This window comes from Oryctolagus cuniculus, chromosome 3 (assembly GCF_051225735.1).
Source record: "Oryctolagus cuniculus isolate XC-2025 breed Fujian yellow rabbit chromosome 3, ASM5122573v1, whole genome shotgun sequence".
NCBI lineage: Eukaryota > Metazoa > Chordata > Mammalia > Lagomorpha > Leporidae > Oryctolagus > Oryctolagus cuniculus.
Window position 1 is genome coordinate 169,832,396 of NC_142869.1, and position 19,026 is coordinate 169,851,421.

A 19,026-nucleotide genomic window follows, 5' to 3' on the forward strand; every position below is an offset into this window, starting at 1 on the left:
GCACTATTCTAAGTACTTTATAAATATTAACTCACTTAATCCTCTTTACTACCCTATGATTTAGATATTATCAACAGCTCCACTTTACAGATGAGAAAACTAAGGTGCAGAGGTTAACTTTCTCAAGTTCCTACGGCGAGTAAACACCTAGTAACTTTTTTTTTTTATTGTATCACAGTTCAGAGTGGATCTTAATTTTAAGAAACAGACATTACTCTGACCGACCCCTGTCTAGTGGGTCACCCACGCAGGAAGTGACAGGGAATACACTGCTCACGACAGCTTCATAGACGATACAGGGTTTGAGCAGTCTTCACAAAGACTTGGGCTTCGCATAGAGCAGAAGGGACAGAGAGTAGCTCAGCTGAGCAGGGATGGGAGAAGACGAGGGCAGAAGTGGGAGAAAAGGCAGAATGGGGCCCAGTCATCACAGGGCCTCAGATGTCAGCCAGCCCTGGGAGTCTGGACCTGATCCTGTTAGCACCAGGACACACACAGGTCGTCTGTTGAACACAGAATAATCACATGACCCAATGAAGACTGGAGGTGAAGAGGAGAGGCAGTCAACAAAGGGCTGTAACAAGCCAGTGAGAGGAGCCAAGGATCTGTGATAAGACAGCAGAACGTGAACATGCGAGGTGTCACACCGACAGACCTGGTGACAACTGGGCAAAGCAGAGTGACGAGTCAAAGGCGACTCTGGGATGTTAGCGCATTAGGTCTGTTAGAATTCCAGAGGTAGGGAGGCCACCTGATAAGGGCATCTGGTCGAAATGTCTGGAGACCCATCTGCAAAAACAGCGCTTTGACTATCGAGAAACCAGATCTGAGCAGTGCGTGTGCAGATAAGACTTCTGGAAGCAGAGAGAGATGGGAGTGCTGCCCGCTGACTGGGACAGACACCTGCAGCAGGCAGACAGAACAGGAGCCAATAAAACCATCAGTGAAGGCACTGCGGGGGAGCTGGGAGAAGGACCTCAAAAACGTGGCTCGAGCAGAGCTGAGTTTCAGATGGAAAACTCTCCAGGAAAGAGGTCGACACAAAGGCCACTGCGTTTGTCCACTAGGAGACTGTAGTCCTTTTCAGAGACGAGCAGCTTTGGAAGGCCGGTGAATACCAACAATTTGTTCAAGAGAGTCGGTCATGAAAGGGAGAGAAGACGCAGGCGAGACAGACTGGATGAGGGATCAGAGGAAGGACTGGGCTATCTTGTTTGAGTTACTTCTCCAAAACAAGGATCTTTGAAGTGGAACGCCCGAGAACCAGCAAGAAGAGGAAGATACGAGACAGACGCAAGAATTAAAAACAGAAGTCCAACAGAGCCCCGAAGGCATTAGAAGCATTGGGATCGACAGCACAGGTTAACCTCAGGAAACAAAGAAGAAAAGAAACTGTTTTCTGAGTCAAGAGGAAGGATTAAACACAAACACACATACACACTCTTCAGTGCGGAACACGCAAATGTGGGGAAATGAAGGTTCAAAGAGATCAAACAGGCGTGACCCAGGGCCAGTGTACAGCACACACTTGTAGGACAGGTGAGCATCCCTCATCTGGAAATCTGAAATGCCTCAAAATCCAAAACTTTTTTAGCACTGACATATGACACAAGCCTGATGACTTAATGTACATAAACTTTGCTACATGTGCAAACTGTTAAAAATATTGTATAAAATTACCTTCAAGTTCTATGCATAAGGCCCATAGGAAAGAAAAATTTTGCATTTACACTTGAGTCCCATTCCCAAGATATCTCACGCGTGTGTGCAAATATTCCAGGACCTGGAAATATATGAAACCCAAGACACTTCTGGTCCCAAGCATTTCAGATAAGGCATATTCCACCTGCAGTGTTTGATCAAAGCTACCTCTTCTTTTTAGCCTTCTAACACAGCAGGTATTCTGCCATGTTGCTTCCTGTAATCCTCAGATCTAATGGTCAGTGCTGACTTACTGACCCCATTGTACAAATGAAGATGCCCTCTTTTCAGAACAGCAGAGAACAAAGCAGACCCCAGCCCTGAGCTCACAGAGCAGGAGGCAGATGCTTATCTGTGGACTCAATGCTTACACCACCTTGTTGTAGGCAACCACTGCTCTGCATGCTCTAGGCCTTCTTTTTTTTTTTTTTTTTTTTTTTTACAAGCAGAGTGGACAGTGAGAGAGAGAGAGAGAGAGAGAAAGGTCTTCCTTTGCCGTTGGTTCACCCTCCAATGGCCGCCACGGCCGGCGCACCGTGCTGATCCGCAGCCAGGAGCCAGGTGCTTCTCCTGGTCTCCCATGGGGCGCAGGGCCCAAGCACTTGGGCCATCCTCCACTGCACTCCCCGGCCACAGCATAGAGCTGGCCTGGAAGAGGAGCAACTGGGACAGAATCCGGCGCCCCGGCCGGGACTAGCACCCAGGGTACCGGCACTGCAGGCGGAGGATTAGCCTAGTGAGCTGCGGTGCCGGCCTCTAGGCCTTCTAACAACCTCATATGAGGATTTCTTCTTCTCAGATGAGGATTCACAAAGATTAATAAATTGCCCAGAGAATTACAATACAGTAAAAGGCAGAACTGGAATTGGAACCCAGACCACTGGCTCTTGGGTCCATGATCTTAACTGTCGTGCTGTGTATATATGCACATACAAAATACAAGTTACAATGAATTTCGGGAGTGGGCATCTGACTTAGCAATTTTTTAAAAAAAGATTTATTTATTTGAGAGGCAGAGTCACAGAGGGAGAGACAGAGAGGTCTTCCATCTGCTGGTTCACTCCCCCAAATGGCCGGAGCTAGGCTGGTCCCAAGTCAGGAGCCTCTTCTGGGTCTCTCACACAGGTGCAGGGGCCCAAGAACCCAACTTCCACTGCTTTCCCAGGCCATTAGCAGAGAGCTGGATTGGAAGTGGAGCAGCTGGGACACAAACTGGCACTCATATGGGAAGCCATTGTGGCAGGTGGAGGCTGAAGGCCAGCCCCTTAGGATTTAAGTCATGGGTTAAGACACCTGTGTCCCACATCAGAGTGGCCTGGGTTCTCGGTCTGCCTCCAGCTCCTGATGCAGTAGGTGATGGCTTGAGTCACTGGCTTCCTGCCACTCAAGCGTCCTCAGCTCTCATGTTTGTCCCCGCCTGGCCTCGCCATTGTAGGGATTTAGGGGCTAAACCAACAGATGGAAGCTCACTCTCTCAAATGAATAAATTGTTAAAATATTTTTAAAAAATAAGATATACTTGGAATTATATGAGATGGAAATGAACACCAAGAAGAAAACTACAGCTAAGGAAAAGGAGAAAGCTTGCAAGGATGGAGCAGGGATCACTTTAAATAAGGTGGTCAGGGAAAACCTCACTTACTGATAAGCTGACGTTAGAGCAGAAACTGAACTGGATCTCTTTTAATCTTCTACTTTCCTCCAAGCCCCCTGTCCCTTTAATCCCATTTCATGGTATTTTCTTTCATTTGACGTTCGGTATAAAACCAAAAAAGCACTACGAAGTACAACAAAGACAGGATTATCATCACTTCCTTGCTCTGTAACTGGTACTTTTTATTTTTTTATAAGAAATAAGAAAATGCTCCTGTCCCACGGTCCTCACTCCCAGACCCCATGTACAATTTCACCCAGTCCTGTTTCTCTCAAATATTGAATAGAGGAGGTAAGGATTTCTCTCAAATTTTTGTGGGTTTTTCTAAGACGAATCTGCTTTCATTATCTGTTTCCCGTAATTCTCGATTCTCTGGAGCCCTTGGTATTATTTCTCCTTTTTGCTGCTGTTCCCGGCCCTCCCACGTTCACTAACATTTGCCCTTCCCGCTCCTCTCTGTACCCTCCTGCACGTTAATGAAAGTATTAAAGAAGATCAGTCATAAAGCCCGCGTCCTTAGCGTTCACCAGATGCTGTCTCCTCCGAGTTGGTTGATTTGCCTCTATCATTACTTGTTGTTTTTCAGCCTCTGTCTTTTCATGGGTAGCCATTCAGAATAAATACATTTTGTTGGTTATATTTTGTTTAGAGGCAATGTATCAAATGGTTCACTGACATCCAAATATATATCAGCCACAGTGGTCTTTTTCATCCACCAAATTCACACTGCTACCCAAGCTATCCATCACGTTTGTCAGAGTGTTTGGGTCTTTAATTAAACCCTGCTGGATACTGTGCATACTTCCATTAGCTTCTTCCTATTTAGTCCATTATTTTTCTAATTGACATCCCTTCTGAGTCACGTGTACGTCAATCTCAGGTGGCCCATTTGGTAGCTGTGGTTTATTTAGGCTTATTCTCTTTCAGAAATAACCTAAGGGCTTAGTTAATACACACTCAAGTATCTGCTTTTTGGGACTTGCTGATTTGCATATGCTCACACTTTTCCAATAATTCAGATTTTTTTGTTGTTGTTCCTCTGCCAAACTTTCTTCTTTTCTGGCCCTTCAGGCCTAAAAGATGTGGTCTTTTGTCTCAGCAAAGTAGAAAAATCCCATCTAAATTTCAAGAGGTGGACTGCTCTCATTAACTAGGACCAAAAGGTCAGGAGTGGGAGTTTGAAGGACACAGCCAGTTGATAGGTGAATAGCAGTCCAGCAGCATGCATGGATCGCAGTGAACTCTCCTTCAGCCCACCTGGCCCCTCCCGGCTAGGGACGAGAAGTGAGCCAAGAACAGAACTGAGAACAGGACTTGGGCAGGATCAACCCACTCCCTTGGCCTCGTCGGCAGGATGCTCCGCTGAGCGTGTTTTCCCATCACAGCCCTGCAGTGCAGGCCTTGCCCAGGGCAGACTCTCTGGAAGCACAGAACCCCAACACCAGTACCCTTGTGCTTCCCCAGCCCATCACTAGCTCTGTTCTGAACGAGGAGCAGCCCCTTCCGACTCTTCTTCCTCAAGTACCCAGGAATGGGAGCAGGATGGTAGGCACACTGGCAAGTCCCAATTTTGTTCTGCTTTATAACATTTGCCTCATGCCTGGGGCACTTTTGATCTGGGCTTGCACTGGGCTCGTGGGGGCTGAGAGGGGGACCTAAATGAAGAAGCTTCTTGAAGCCAAGGAATGTGCCTGTCTGAGTTATGTTAACATTTGCTGTTGTTGGCACTTCCTAAGCATCGATGAGAACATTAAGCTCCCCATGGAAGAAATCCTGTCCATTTCATTACTTAGAACCGAAAGAGCCGAGGGCCTCTGAGTATACCTTACTCAGCGCTCTCAGCAGTTGTCTCCCACACTACCAGCCCAGGAAATACAGGTAATAGACAGTGTGAGAGTTGCGTGCTGTGGTGAGCAGTATGAAGCTTTGTGTCAACGTATGGTATTAGATAATCATTTTTAAAAATTGAAATGACTCCCTGAAATGATACTCAATACACTTTTTTTTTTTAATTGAAAAGACTCTCAAGTGATATTCAGTACAGCACAGCTCTCCTTAACCTGGGTTCACCTTTAGATAATCAAAAGAGCATTTATAGAAGTATGAGACAAACACAATTATGAAAGTAAAATGAAGGACCTAAATAAAAAATCACAGAACAAGAGGGTAATTCTATTCACTCTTTCATATTTCATTATTTGATAACATCAGAAGATGAACCCATCAGAATTGCTTTGGCAAGTGCAAACAGAAACGTGCCTGATCAATATTTATTAAAACCTTCAAAATGGGAGAAGGAGTTGAGCAGACTTCTTAATGGACTGAATAATTATTCATACAAATGGGCTTTGACCAAAGGCAGTGCCAGACCAGAGAGACACAGTTTTAATTGTTCTGAATTTAAAATGCAGATCTCCCTCCAGCCCCGTCATAGAAAACTTAATTTAAAAAATTATCTGATGTGGCAGAGAGTGACATACAAATCCTTTAAGTTGTTGAAGAGGAAATTTCAACCATGGATATTTATAAATGTTGAATGTCTCCCGAAGGTGGGGAGCGAAGTTGCTAGCCAAGGCAACAAAATGAAATTTTCTCCCCGTTTCAAAAGTGACTGTCGCCAAGCTTGAGGTTGTGTCTCCACGGAATCGCAGTGGGGACGTCTCGGAGGGATTCCTTAGCTGTGAGTGGTTGTTTCTTCCGAAGAGAAACAAAGAGTGCTCAGGCTGCTCCTGACTGTGGAGAACGTCAGGCTGGCCTCCTGAGAGGAGGGAACACAAGTGACTGTGACCGTCAACTCCTCCCCAGGAGATACAGCTGAAGCGTGGTGGTGATCAGAGCCAGGCTAGCATGCGACTGCCCTTCAAGTTCAGTGCCATGGGTGCTGGTGGTGTGTCACTTCAAAGAGGAGGGAGGTGGGTGACCTAACAGATGTCTGAGCTAGGTGGTTTTTGTTGTTGTTGTTTTGACAGGCAGAGTTAGACAGTGAGAGAGACAGAGAGGAAGGTCTTCCTTCCATTGGTTCACTCCCCAAATGGCTGCTACGGCTGGTGCGCTGTGCCGATCTGAAGCCAGGAGTCTTGGGAAAACTCAGCATCAGCTGGTTCTGATGGACACCCCATTATGTCAAAGGATGAGCAGGCAGCAGGTGCTGTAAGGGTTTTAAAGTCCAAAACTGCCAGTGCTTAAATGGTATCTGCTGTAACCGGACTTTCATGGCGGAAACAGTCAAAGAGCCACCAGCATGAGGGGGGAAGGAAACACATGACCGGAATCTGAGCTTAGTCATCTCTTGAGTGTGTACTTCTCTAAGTCTTTTAGCTTTGCCCAACTCTCAATTTTTGGAGTGATTATCTAGTTTATGGATTATTCAGGTCTTTTCCTTTCTTTCCATTTCCACGCTTATTATCGTATGTACCACTGCATGGACAGAGTCAACAGGGGTTGGAGGTTTCACCCTAGAATTTCCTGGCCCATCTGCCACTGGGTTTTGAATGCTCAAATTAACCCAACTGCACTGAACACCCCTAAGCTGAAATACAAATTCTGAAGGGCTTCCAAATCCAAAACTTTGTGAGCACTAAAATGGCCCAAGTGGAAAATTCCATGCCTGCCCCACGTGACAGATCACAGTCAAAACACAAGCTCACCAATAATATTCTGTAAAGTTGCCTGTGTCGCGGTACAGCAGGTTAAACCACTGCCTGTGGTGCTGGCATCCCATATCGGAGTGCCAGTTCAAGTCTCTGCTGTTCTACTTCTGATCCAGCTCCCTCCTATGTGCCTGGGAGGTGGTGAATGGTAGCAGAGGTACTTAGGTCCCTATCACCCATGTGGGAGCCCAGATGGCATTCTGGGCTCCTGGCTTTAGCCTGGCCCTGTCCTGGCTATTGAAGTTGTTTGGGGAGTGAACCAGCAGAAGGAAGATTGATCAATTGATTGTTCTGTGACTCTCTCTGTAACTCTGCCTTCCAGATAAAATAATATTATTTTAAAACGAAATTACCTTCATGCTATGTGTATAAGAAATATAAAAGACTTTGTGCTTAGACATGGGTCCCATCCCCAAGGTATGTCATATGTACAGGCAAATCCTCCAGAATCTGAAATCCTTCTGGTTCCAATCATTTTGGATAAAAGATACTCGACTAATCACTAAAAATAATCTGGGTAGGTACAGTCAATATTAAGTTATATCCAGACCAGTTTTTCTTTCTTTCAAACTTAAATTTCAGAAGTCAGCCTCAGCACCTAATTCTCTTGTTGACAGTAATGCTGGGTTTATTTCAGGAAGAAGTAGAAGACAAAGTCTTTGCCATGAAAATACTTACCGCACCCCCCCCCCCAACACCACCACCAGGAAGTAATGAATCGTAAGGGCAGCCCCCATCTGGAAGGAAAGGTTGCCTCATCCCTTATCTTGGAGGGGCAAGAAAGAGAACTAAAGAGAGGTGACAAAATCAAAAGGCTAGGGCCTTGTGCTGTGGCACAGTGGGTTAAGCTGCCGCCTGCAGCACCACCATCCCACTGGGCACTGGTTAAAGTTCCAGCTGCTCTATTTCTAATCCAGCTCCCTGCTAATGTGCCTGGGAAAGCAACAGAAGATGGTCCAAGTGCTTGGGGCCCTGTACCCACGCGGGAGACCCAGATGAAGCTGCTGGCTTCAGCCTTGCCCAGCCCTGGGGAGTGAACCAACAGATAGAAGATGTATCTCTAACTCTGACTTTAATTAAACCCTTTTTAAAAATGAAAAGGCTTGCCCAGTGCTCTTCTGATTTTTCCATTTTTAATAAGTCCTTTAAACCATTTAAAATAAGAAAAAGTATCCAAATTTACGATTTAACATTTTATTCTGTTCTTCTAAAGTTATCAGAAGTTTGGTTAAAAAAAAATGAAAAGGCTAACAGTCTATTCTATCACTCCTGAATTAAGTGCTCAAGTTTAAACTTGGAACACTTAATTCCCAGATCAAATCCAGTGCTATTCAAATAGAGCTGCAAAGTCTGCATAAATGAACTGTGAACAGCCACAATACTAGCTCATTCCATTGCAATGGAAGGCAGAGAAGACATGAGTTAGTGCAGGAATTTCATTTCACTTTTATTTCCAAAATCACGACCAAAAAAATGAATTAGCTATGCAAATATCCTTTGCAATTAGTACTTCTGCTGCTTACAAGTTCACGTATTTCTGTGTGGTGACAGCTTTGGAGCGGGAATAGAGACCTTCATTTTGAGGCCTTCGACTGTTCCCGCTCTGTAGCTGTTCGCTCGTCGGCAAAAGGTAGATAATTGAAGCACCTATTTCAAAGGGTTGAGTACGTGGATGCACTTCAAGTTGGGCGTCACTAACACTACCAGAGTCAAGACGGAGCCTAAAACCCAGTCGCTGCTGTGTCTGTAAAAACACATTGCCATTTGGAGATCCAGGACTCTGATTCCACGGAGAGCAAGTAGACAGATGGCAAAGCTTTCTCTGGGCACTTTGGACAGTTCCCCAGCCACGGCTTGCCTGGCACCCCCACCCCCAGACTTTATGGAACGCCTGTGGGCACTGGAAGGAGAGCTGCCATGCCTGAGGACAGCTGGGGTTCGTGGCTGCTTCCTCTCCCAATTTACGGAGAACTGAAACTGTTCCCAGTCACTTTCAGAGACGTGCTTTTGTGTGGATTATGTCAAAGAAGGGGGTAGAAGGAGGAAGAGACCCAAATGCTTTGTTTCTTGACTATGAACCTTTATGAAGAGCTCTGAAAGTCAGAAGAGCATTCTCAGAATAAAGAGATCAACGACTTGTTTATACATACATGCATACTTACAAACATTAAAAGCCAAAAAAAAAAAAAAAAGTTTGGCAGCATGTCCAAATGTCCTATGCAGTGCACTCGGCTTCTCACTACTGCTGTTAGAAATCTATCCTCAGGAAACAAAGTTTTATCATTGAAAGCTACCGAAGTATGCAATTGTGTTTCAGCCTTACCCTGACATCCCACATGGGTGCCAGTGTGAGTCCTGGCTGCTCCACTTCTGATCTAGCTCCCTGCTGATGTGCCTGGGAAGGGAGTGGATAACCACCCACATAGCTGGGCCCCCTGCTACCTATATGGAAGAGCAGGATGGAGTTTCCATCTCCTGGCTTTGGCCTGGCCCAGCCATCTGGGGAGTGAACCAGCAGATGGACGATCAATCTCTGTCTCTAATTCTGCCTTTCAAATGAGTAAGTCTTAGGAAAAAAAAGAGACAAGACAAAAGAAAGAAGTCCGTTAACTACCTGACAGGTACGGGGCATAAGAAAATACGCCAAGATGCAGGGTCTTTATGATGGAATTACTTGAGTCATCCTTCTTTCTCCATAATCATTCTGTGGGATCCCATATTTTCTCTATGGCATATGCATTAAATTTCCAAAGAAAGATAAAATAAACTTTATTTTAAAACCTTGGAAAGGTCCGTCCACCTTACCAAAACACCCTTCCTATCTCTACTGGTCTAAATGTAGAGAATCAATGGGGATAAAGTCAGGACACCGTCCAATCATGATACCTTCAAGAAGAAGGAAAGAGCAGTCTGTCCTTAAAGCAAACGTAAGATAAAATGATGCAGCTGCGCCAGACCAGGGTGCCGGGGAAGTCATGTTCCAGGCTGTAGCCACGAGATCTCTGTGGGACACGTCAGGCCACTGCTTCTCTATCCCTGCAGCTGCCCTCTGCTCCCAGCCCGGGGACTGCTGGCCATAGGGGCACAGCCAAGGGTTCCCGAGACTCACAGGAAGGCCCCTCACAGAGCGTTCCACGCCCCAGGCCCACCCAAAGCTCTCTGGTCTTCAGAATGCAATGTGTGGCCCACATCCAGCAGTTGGGCCCTGGATAGGATGTGCCATGAAGAGACTCACTCTGCAAGTCATGAACTTGAAAATGTCTCAATCAACTATGTGTTCACTGATCCCAACCAGGCGGCAGCATGACAAGTCTAGTATCAAGCAGGATGCCCCAAAAGCCACAGCCACCGTTTTCCTGCTTGATAATAAAGACCAGGCTTTTTTCTTGGGGCCTCAATAAATGCTGATAAATTATTTATCCCTGTCGGGTTACAGGATTTCATCTCCGTCTGTCAGTGTTTATCATGGAAGCTCATTCTAATTGTATTTTCTTGTTTTCTCTTTGGGGCATCTGATAGCACCCTTCCCCTACCTCTAACTGTTGCTATGCCGATTTACTAGATTTGCTACTGGGTATCATTCTGAAAGATAAATGAATCTCATTCTGTCTTTAAATATTTATATTTCTTTATGATCTAATACATCATCGTGGTTATGGGGAAATTTTTCCCCCTAACTATAGAAAACACGCCATCAGTTACCTGTCAATTTTGTTGAATAACTTGCTTTGCAGTTCTGAGGCATTGTTCATCTAGGGCTCTTGAGGGCTCTTCGTGGTTTCTCAGGCCACTTGTGTCGTCCGGGGATTACAAAGGTCTTCCTTGCACAGAGGACACTGGGACACGGAGGGTGTAAGTGGCATGCCCTTTCCACTTCTCACACTGGAAGCTCCAGGACCAGAAAGCGAGGCCGCTTTGTGTTGTTGTCAGCTCCCAGCACGGGAACAGCAGTCTCTGCTGAACACCAGCCAGTATCCCTGGAAACGGTTCATCTGATTTTTCAAAAGAAATCCAATTTCACCTGAGCTGATGGGTCCAATGTTATTTCTGAAGATAAATGATGAAAATATCAACATCATAATGGCCAGGAAACCCAATTCTTTGGGTTTACTCTCATTGAAAAGCGTCAGAAACCATTTATTGCTGCTGTAGCTCTCTAGTGCTGGTAGGTCCCTGGCTGCAGGAGATCGGAATGCGTGTGTGATTTCCCTGCCAGACTGGGGTGCCCCAGAAGGAAGCACTCTGAAGTGTAGGAACCAATACTCCGGAAACCACAGCTTTCAGGTCCTAGCTTTCGAAGAATCATGACCCCTAAAATTCTCTCATTCCATTCGGTAACCCTAGATTTGCACACAGGTTCTTCAGCAATTCAAAAAAATACATATGTTCTTTTTAAAATATATGTATTTACTTGAAAGGCAGAGTTACAGAGGGGCAGAGGCAGGGAGGTCTTCCATCTGCTGGGTCACTCCCCAGACGGCCCGAACACCCGGAGCTGAGCAGATCCAAGCCAGGAGCTTTCTCTGAGTCTCCCACGTGAGTGCAGGGGCCCAACGACTTGGGGGCCATCTTCTACTGCTTTCCCAGGCCATAGCAGAGAGCTGGATTGGAAGTGGAGCAGCCAGGACTTGAACCGGCACCATGTGGGATGCCAGCACTACAGGCAGCAGCTTTACCTGCTATGCCACAGTGCCGAATGCAGAAATACATATATTCTTAGAGCATTCTCTAAACAGGTAGCTTTCTCCCTAACTTCTGTGTCTAAGGGAAACAGAATTAGATGCCACAGGGCCTCATTTCTCCAAAGGCGGCACCAGTGTCTGAGAGGAAGGCATGGCTGCCGGGGCACACGTGAAACCGTAGAATAAACATGATGCATCTCCCTTTAGCATCGAGTTCTCCTTTACAATACCACTTCTAAATACCTGAAGATCCACTGATAAGTAGGGCACAAAGCTCATTTGGGTTTCACAGTAAACATGAAGCCTCAAAAATGTTCCCCACCACAGCTTTTACTGGGCACCTAGACCTCTGGAGGTTAGAGTTCATTTCCCTCTACTGGAAGGACTTCTGGAGTGGGCCTAGTAGCGCAGCAGGTCAAGCTGCCTCTTGGGACACCAGCCTCCCCCATCAGAGTCCCTGGGTTCCAGTCCCAGTTCTACTTCCCATCCAGCTTCCTGCTACCGCATCCCTTCAGAGGCAGCAGGTCATGGGCTCAAGTACTTGAGTTCCTATCACCCATGGGAAGACCCGCATGGAACCCCTGGCTCCTTTTTTCAGCCTGGCCAGGCCTCACCTGTTGCAGCCTTTCAGGGAGTAACCAGAAGATGGAAGACATCTGTCTTGGAGAAATCAGCAAGTCTTTTTTTTTTTTTTTAAAAAAAGACTTATTTACTCATCCAGGTCTCCCACGTGGTGGCAGAGGCCCAAGCATTTGGGCCATCTTCCACTGCCTTCCCAGGTGTATTAGCCAGAGAGCTGCATCAGAGTGGAGCAGCCGAGACTTGAGCCAGTACCCAGATGGGAGACCAGTGTTGCAGGGAGCAGCCTAACCCACTGCACCACAATGCCAGCTCCGTGGTTTTTTGTTTTGTTTTGTTTTGGTTTTTTTTAAACAAAAGCACATCTGTTCACATTCAAAGTTACCCTTTATAGTGATTCCTAAATCAGTTTTCATATTCATTTTTCCCTTTTTTTTTTAAATACTATGTTGGGGTCTGTGTTGTGGTGTAGCGGTGTAGCGGGTCTTAAGCCACCACTTACAATGTTGATATGCCTTATCAGAGTGCCAGTTCCAGCCCCCACTGCTCTGCTTCTGATCCACCTCCCTCCTAATGCACCCGAGAAAGCAGCAGCAGATGGCCCAAGTACATGGGCTTCTGCCAGCCATGTGAGGGACCCCGACGGAGTTACATGCTCTGGCCCAGTCACGGCTGTTGCAGCCATTTGGGAAGCGAACCAGTGGTTGGAAGATCCCTTCCTCTTTGTGTCACTCTGCCCTTCAAATAAAATGATTTTTTTAGGGCCGGCGCCGTGGCTCAATAGGCTAATCCTCCACCTTGTGGCGCCGGCACACCGGGTTCTAGTCCCGGTCAGGGCGCCGGATTCTGTCCCGGTTGCCCCTCTTCCAGGCCAGCTCTCTGCTATGGCCAGGGAGTGCAGTGGAGGATGGCCCAGGTGCTTGGGCCCTGCACCCCATGGGAGACCAGGAAAAGCACCTGGATCCTGGCTCCTGCCATCGGATCAGCGCGGTGCGCCGGCTGCAGCGGCGGCCATTGGAGGGTGAACCAACGGCAAAGGAAGACCTTTCTCTCTGTCTCTCTCTCTCACTGTCCACTCTGCCTGTCAAAAAAAAAAAATGATTTTTTTAAAAAGTATGTTTATTAGAAAAGGAAGTTTAACAGAACAGAAAAAGGAACTATGTCAGCAGACAAAAACTCTTCTTGACCATTCCCATCGGATAACATTTTACCAGCTGTTCTCGGTACTCTGCAGTTCCTAGAATGTGTCTCTTACCCTAAAGATGGGTTTTTCCGGGGCTGACGCCATGGCTCACTTGGTTAATCCTCTGCCTGCAGGGCCAGCATCCCATATGGGCACTAGGTTCTAGTCCCAGTCCAGCTCTCTGCTGTGGCCCGGAAAGGCAGTGGAGGATGGCCCAAGTGCTTGGGCTCTGCACCCTCATGGGAGACCAGGAGCAAGCACCTGGCTCCAGGCTTTGGATCAGTGCAGCACCGGCCATAGCGGCCATTGGGGAGTGAGCCAACAGAAAGAAGACTTTTCTCTGTCTCTCTCATTGTCTAACTCTACCTGTCAAATAAATAAAAAATAAATTTAAAAAAAGATGGGTTTTTCCATAGGATGTCCTTTGTTGTTGTTTTTCAAAGATGTTCCTGACAACAAAGAAATAAACCCCGAGCTCTGAGTCCAATAATACAGGATTTCCTGATCCAAATGATCTGCAGGATCCTTGTTTTTATTTTTAGATTTATTGTATTTATTTGAAACAGTGAGAGACAGAGAGAGAGAGAAGAAAGCAGAGACAGGAAGAGGTCTTCCATCCACTGGTTCATTCCCCAAATGGCCACAACGGCCAGAACCGAGCCAATCCGAAGCCAAATCCAGGAGTTTCTGGGTCTCCCATGTGTTTGCAGGCGCCCAAAGACTTGGGCCATCCTCTCCGCTGCTTTCCCAGATGCATTAGCAGGAAGCTGGATTGGAAGTGGAGCAGCTGAGACTCAAACTGGCACCCATATGGGATGCTGACACTGCAGGCTGGGGCTTTAACCCACTGTGCCACAGCGCCAGCCCCTGTAGGATCCTCTTACCTCCAAGAATTGGGTTGACTTATCTGCCTGGTCCTATCCCCTCTATCCTGGCAAAGCCCCCTTTTAGGGTAGGGGTTCCCTGGGAAGGCTCTTCTGTTCTTTAGCCAACAGACTGTAGTAGCAGAGCTGGCCCAGAGTGTACTGAACAATACCTCCTAGGCAATCTTCAACGAGGTCGTGGCCTGCAATCCCAGTGGGCTCACTGAGGGGCAGTAGTCAGTGTCGGCTTTAGGAATGGCCGGTGCTGGCCTTCTCCCTTCAGCGAGTCCCAGCTGCACCTTCTCCCTGCACTGCAGAGCCACTCTGCTCCACTTTCCCATCGCAGGCATTACTCTTCACCGTCGAATGGCTCTCCAAGTCCCCGCGTTTTTGCTAGAATTATAGCCAGTTCCCTCCCCAGCCACTCTATATTCTGCTGTCACATTAGTCTTCCAGAAGCGTGACTTTGAATGGTGCTCTCTCTCCACAGAGCCTTGGAGGTATGTGTGTGTGTGTATGTGTTTGTGTTGGGGGACCCTCTATTGGCTTAACCAGGCCTGCATCTGTAAGTCTAGGTTTCAAGCACTCTACCTGTGGCTTCACTTACACCACTGCCCATGCTAACCAGGTCACTTTTTTCTTGTCTGCTTTTTCCCTTCCTTCCACCTAGACTTTCCTTCCTGAAATCCTAACAAAAATATCTTATTCCATGTGAAGTCTTCCTTAGCCCCGAACCCTCCCCTCTGTCCTCTGCTAAAAATTCACGGCACTTAATCCTCACAGGTGGGGCCGGCACTGTGGCCCAGTAGGCTTAGCCACTGGCTGCAGTACCAGCATCCCATATAGGTGCTGGTTCATGTCCCAGCTGCTCCTCTCATCCAGCTCTCTAATGGCCTGGGAAAGCAGAAGATGGCCCAAGTCCTCGGGCCCCTGCACCCATGTGGGAAACCTTAGAAGAAGCTCCTGGCTTCAGATTGGCCCAGCTCCAGCCACTGTGGCCATTAGGGGAATGAACCAGCAGATGGAAGAACCTTTCTCTGTCTCTCCCTGTCTAACTCTGCCTCTCAAGGAATTAAAATCTTAAAACAAAACCACACCTCACTTGTGGCACCAGGAATCTTCTCCTTCTAAGTGCTTCAGTGCTGGACTTGAAGGCAGAAACCTAGTTTGTTTCCTGGCACTCAGTGCCCTTGTGACTTTGGCTAAGTCCTCTAATTCTCTGTTTCAGTTTCCTATCTCAGAAAAGGGAGTGACAGCCTCCTCCCTCCCCCATATACAGCAAAGGTGAACTGGCCCAGGGTGCCAGTCTTTGTTTCTCTGCCTTTTGCCACCTTTCCTGGTTGTCTGAGCTCCTTGAGGGAAGGAGCCACGTCTTTCTCATCATGACATCCTATCGCTACTCTCATCACAGCACTGTTGACACACTGCTGCCATGTTCCTAGTAAGAGCGAATGTTTAGGGAGTACTTAGAATTGTGCTAGGTGCTGTACTAAGTGCTTTATGTACTTACTCGTTTAATTCCTTCCAATAACCTCAAGACGCAGGTACGGTAATTATCCCATTTTACAGAGGTGAAACCATCGGTTTCTCAGAGCCCCCAATGCATGAGTGAGTGGGAGATTAAAGGAGACAAAAACTATTGGCAGTGCCTGCCAGATTATTCCCCTCCTCGGTTCTGCACCCCTATTTCTCTTTCTTCTCCTGAGGTCAGCGCGCAGGGGTGCTGAGCAGTGTCCTGTCTTGCTCCCCCAGACAGTACTATGAGATGCTGTACAACACGGCCGACGAGCTGCTGAACCTGGTGGTGGACCAGGGCGTCAAGTACACGGAGCTCGAGTACATCCACGCTCTGACCCTGCTGCACCGCAGCCAGACGGGCGTGGGCGACCAGACCACCCAGAACATGAGGCTGCAGCGGCTCAAGGAGATCATCTGCGAGCAGGCCGCCATCAAGCAAGCCACCAAGGACAAGAAGATCACCACCGTCTGATGGGGCGCGTGGCGGTGGGGGGGCGGCTGGGGTTCTCTCTGGTTTGCTCAGCCCTGACTTGTTTCTCTGGCATGTTGCTTGGCATATTCTGAGCCGACTTAGTTTTCCCCCACTGATGCTTTATGAACACAAGGTGTGAGGGTATGTGTCCTTTAGTTCTGGCTTTCCGTAGGAACCCTGTAGGATGTGTTGACCTGACAGTTACTTCAATGCGGTCCATTCCAAGAGGCCTGGAGTGGCCCAAGTAGGAGGGCTGTGTCCAATTGGTGGGCTCTGCCATGGATCAATTACAAAACTCCTGTTTTGTTTATTGCCCAGCATAGCTAAGATTCCAGCCTTGGAAATCAGACTAAGTTTGTCTCTTCCTAAAACCATTTACTAGCTTTCTGTTACATAAATGTAATCCCTTAACCTTGTCAGTTTACAAGTCAATGAAATAAATATGTGTATTGCTTTCCACCTCTTGCCAAAATCAAATAAATGACTTCAAGTAAATGGTTTCTCTACTGGCTCAAATTTCCCTAATCAAACAGAACCTCTTTGAGGCTTAAAAGAAGATGCAGCAGTCCTCTTATCCCAGTCCCTGGGAGAAGTTAGTATTCTACAGCCAGTGCACGGGTTAGAGGTTGGTTTATTGCCTTTCTGTCTTATTCCCGCTGTGTCAAAACCAAGCGCCATAAAATTAGTGACGAAAATGGAAGAATGAAAGGTGATTCAACCCTGTGCACAATTTTCCCCCTTCTAGTTTTAGGAGAAAATAGTTACACAACTTTTCACCTGCCTTGAAACATGGTTTGGGGGCAAATGGTTCTTAGGTGCTCACTTACTGTCCTTGCAAGCCCCTTAGGTGCCGTCTCCTTAGGGAGCAGCCCAGGTCTGCTCGGCTGAGTGCAGGGGAGATGGGGCAGCCGCAGTGCTTGTCTGTGCGGCCCGCAGCTGAGGCTGTTCCTGGCACACTGGCCTTCACCACCGTTCCCATGACACAGAGGCAGCAACGCATGGACGGAGGTAGAGCTTGAAAACTCACAGAAGGCCTTTGTCTGCACACGGTCATGTGCCATTCCCCGCTGGCTGGGAATCTTAGACCTCTTGGTACAACTTCCATCTTGGTGGGGAAAACAAAAATTAAAAATGTTTTGGGAGGCTTATATATTTTTCTTCTCTAATATTCTGTAGCCAGCATACATTCCCTGGGACCCAAAGAAGTGCCCACTGCTGCTATGCATAAGGTCCAATATACACTTATACAAAGAGGACAGCCTTATTAACAACGACTATGGGAACTAGACTTGAGCCCAAACCCACCGTTGTACAGTTGGGCTGAGTTACAAGTCTGTTCAGACAGTAGAGCAACTTGGGAGTAGAGCAACAGTGGAGCTGGAAGATGGCCTTCCAGGTAGTCCAGCCAATCTCTGCAGAGACCTGATGAGGAAGACATTGACTCTGTAGGAAACAACCTTGGAAAGCATACTCCCAGTATGATTACTGGAAGGAGCCCACTCAAGAATTAGGGGTGGGAGGAGGGAGATTAGGGTAGACATTTGTTGGGAAGCTCCCTCGGAGTGGCTGTGGCCCCCAACCTAGAGTCTGTGCCTTTCTTTTCCTCCTTGTCCACTCCAAGTGGAGAACCCCAGGTGGCGACAGTGATGCCTGGAAAACCAGCATGGGAGTGAGGAGTGCTTAGGCTAGTTTTACAGGATGTGGGAATGTTAGGTAGAAAGAGAAATTGGCCGGCGCCATGGCTCAATAGGCTAATCCTCCGCCTGCGGCACTGGCATCCTGAGTTCTAGTCCCAGTCGGGGTGCCGGATTCTGTCCTGGTTGCCCCTCTTCCAGGCCAGCTCTCTGCTGTGGCCCGGGAGTGCAGTGGAGAATGGCCCAGGTCCTTGGGCCCTGCACCCCATGGGAGACCAGGAGAAGCACCTGGCTCCTGGCTTTGGATCAGCGCGGTACGCCAGCTGCAGTGGCCATTAGGGGGTGAACCAACAGAAAAGGAAGACCTTTCTCTCTGTCTCTCTCTCTCACTGTCCACTCTGCCTGTTAAAAATAACAAAATAAAAATTTTTAAATTTTAAAAAAAGAAAGAAATCAGCCTGTGTGTGTGAATGGGAGGAAAACAAAGCACCTGCCAAAAGGAATGTTGCAGCCTCAAGCACCTTGCAAGCAGCCCAGTGTTTTACACCACAAAGTCCCACGGACACCCCAGTAACTCTGTAGGTGGTCCCAGCCTTCCCCTCAAGGACAGGACTGCAGGAGAACCCTGTCTGCTGCCAAGTGAGCTATTCAGCCCGATGACACTGGATAACAAAATTCTGGGAGGAATTTCACCTATTCCATACCCAGCAAACCCTTTGTCCAGGTAGAGGGAGGCGGGAAGGAGAAACAACACTTAGTGCTGGGCCCCATTCCCTTCTAAGCTCCACTCTGAATGCATACTGGAGTGCACCGCTTTGCTGAGACGCCCACGTGGCCTGCCAGGTGTATCCTCACCATGAAACTATCACCTTGCTGACCCCAGGCTGGGCACTCCCACATCTGTCTGGAAGGTGCCCGTCCGTCCTGACCAATGTCCTATCAAAATTAAACCTCGCTGCCTTGCTTCCCACTACTGTCTGTCTCACGTCTGAATTCTTGCGCAAAGACAAGAGCCCCTGGGTAGCCATCTCCACTAACAGAAAGGGACCAGGTGTAGATTGAGGTGAAGGTCAAAAAGCACTGCCTTTGG

General features: G+C 47.6%; 1 protein-coding gene across 2 annotated transcripts in view; it reads left to right on the forward strand.

Moving 5' to 3' along the window:
- The window catches only part of EXOC4 (exocyst complex component 4), an 867,110-nt gene extending 850,313 nt beyond the window's left edge, over nt 1-16,797 (forward strand). For both annotated transcript variants that reach the window (XM_002711996.6, XM_070071324.2), the window contains exon 18: nt 16,065-16,797. In XM_002711996.6, coding sequence (XP_002712042.4) covers nt 16,065-16,302 — 238 coding nt within the window. In that variant the 3' untranslated portion in view covers nt 16,303-16,797. The remainder of the gene's footprint in view (nt 1-16,064) is intronic.
- Nucleotides 16,798-19,026: the final 2,229 nt, after the last annotated feature.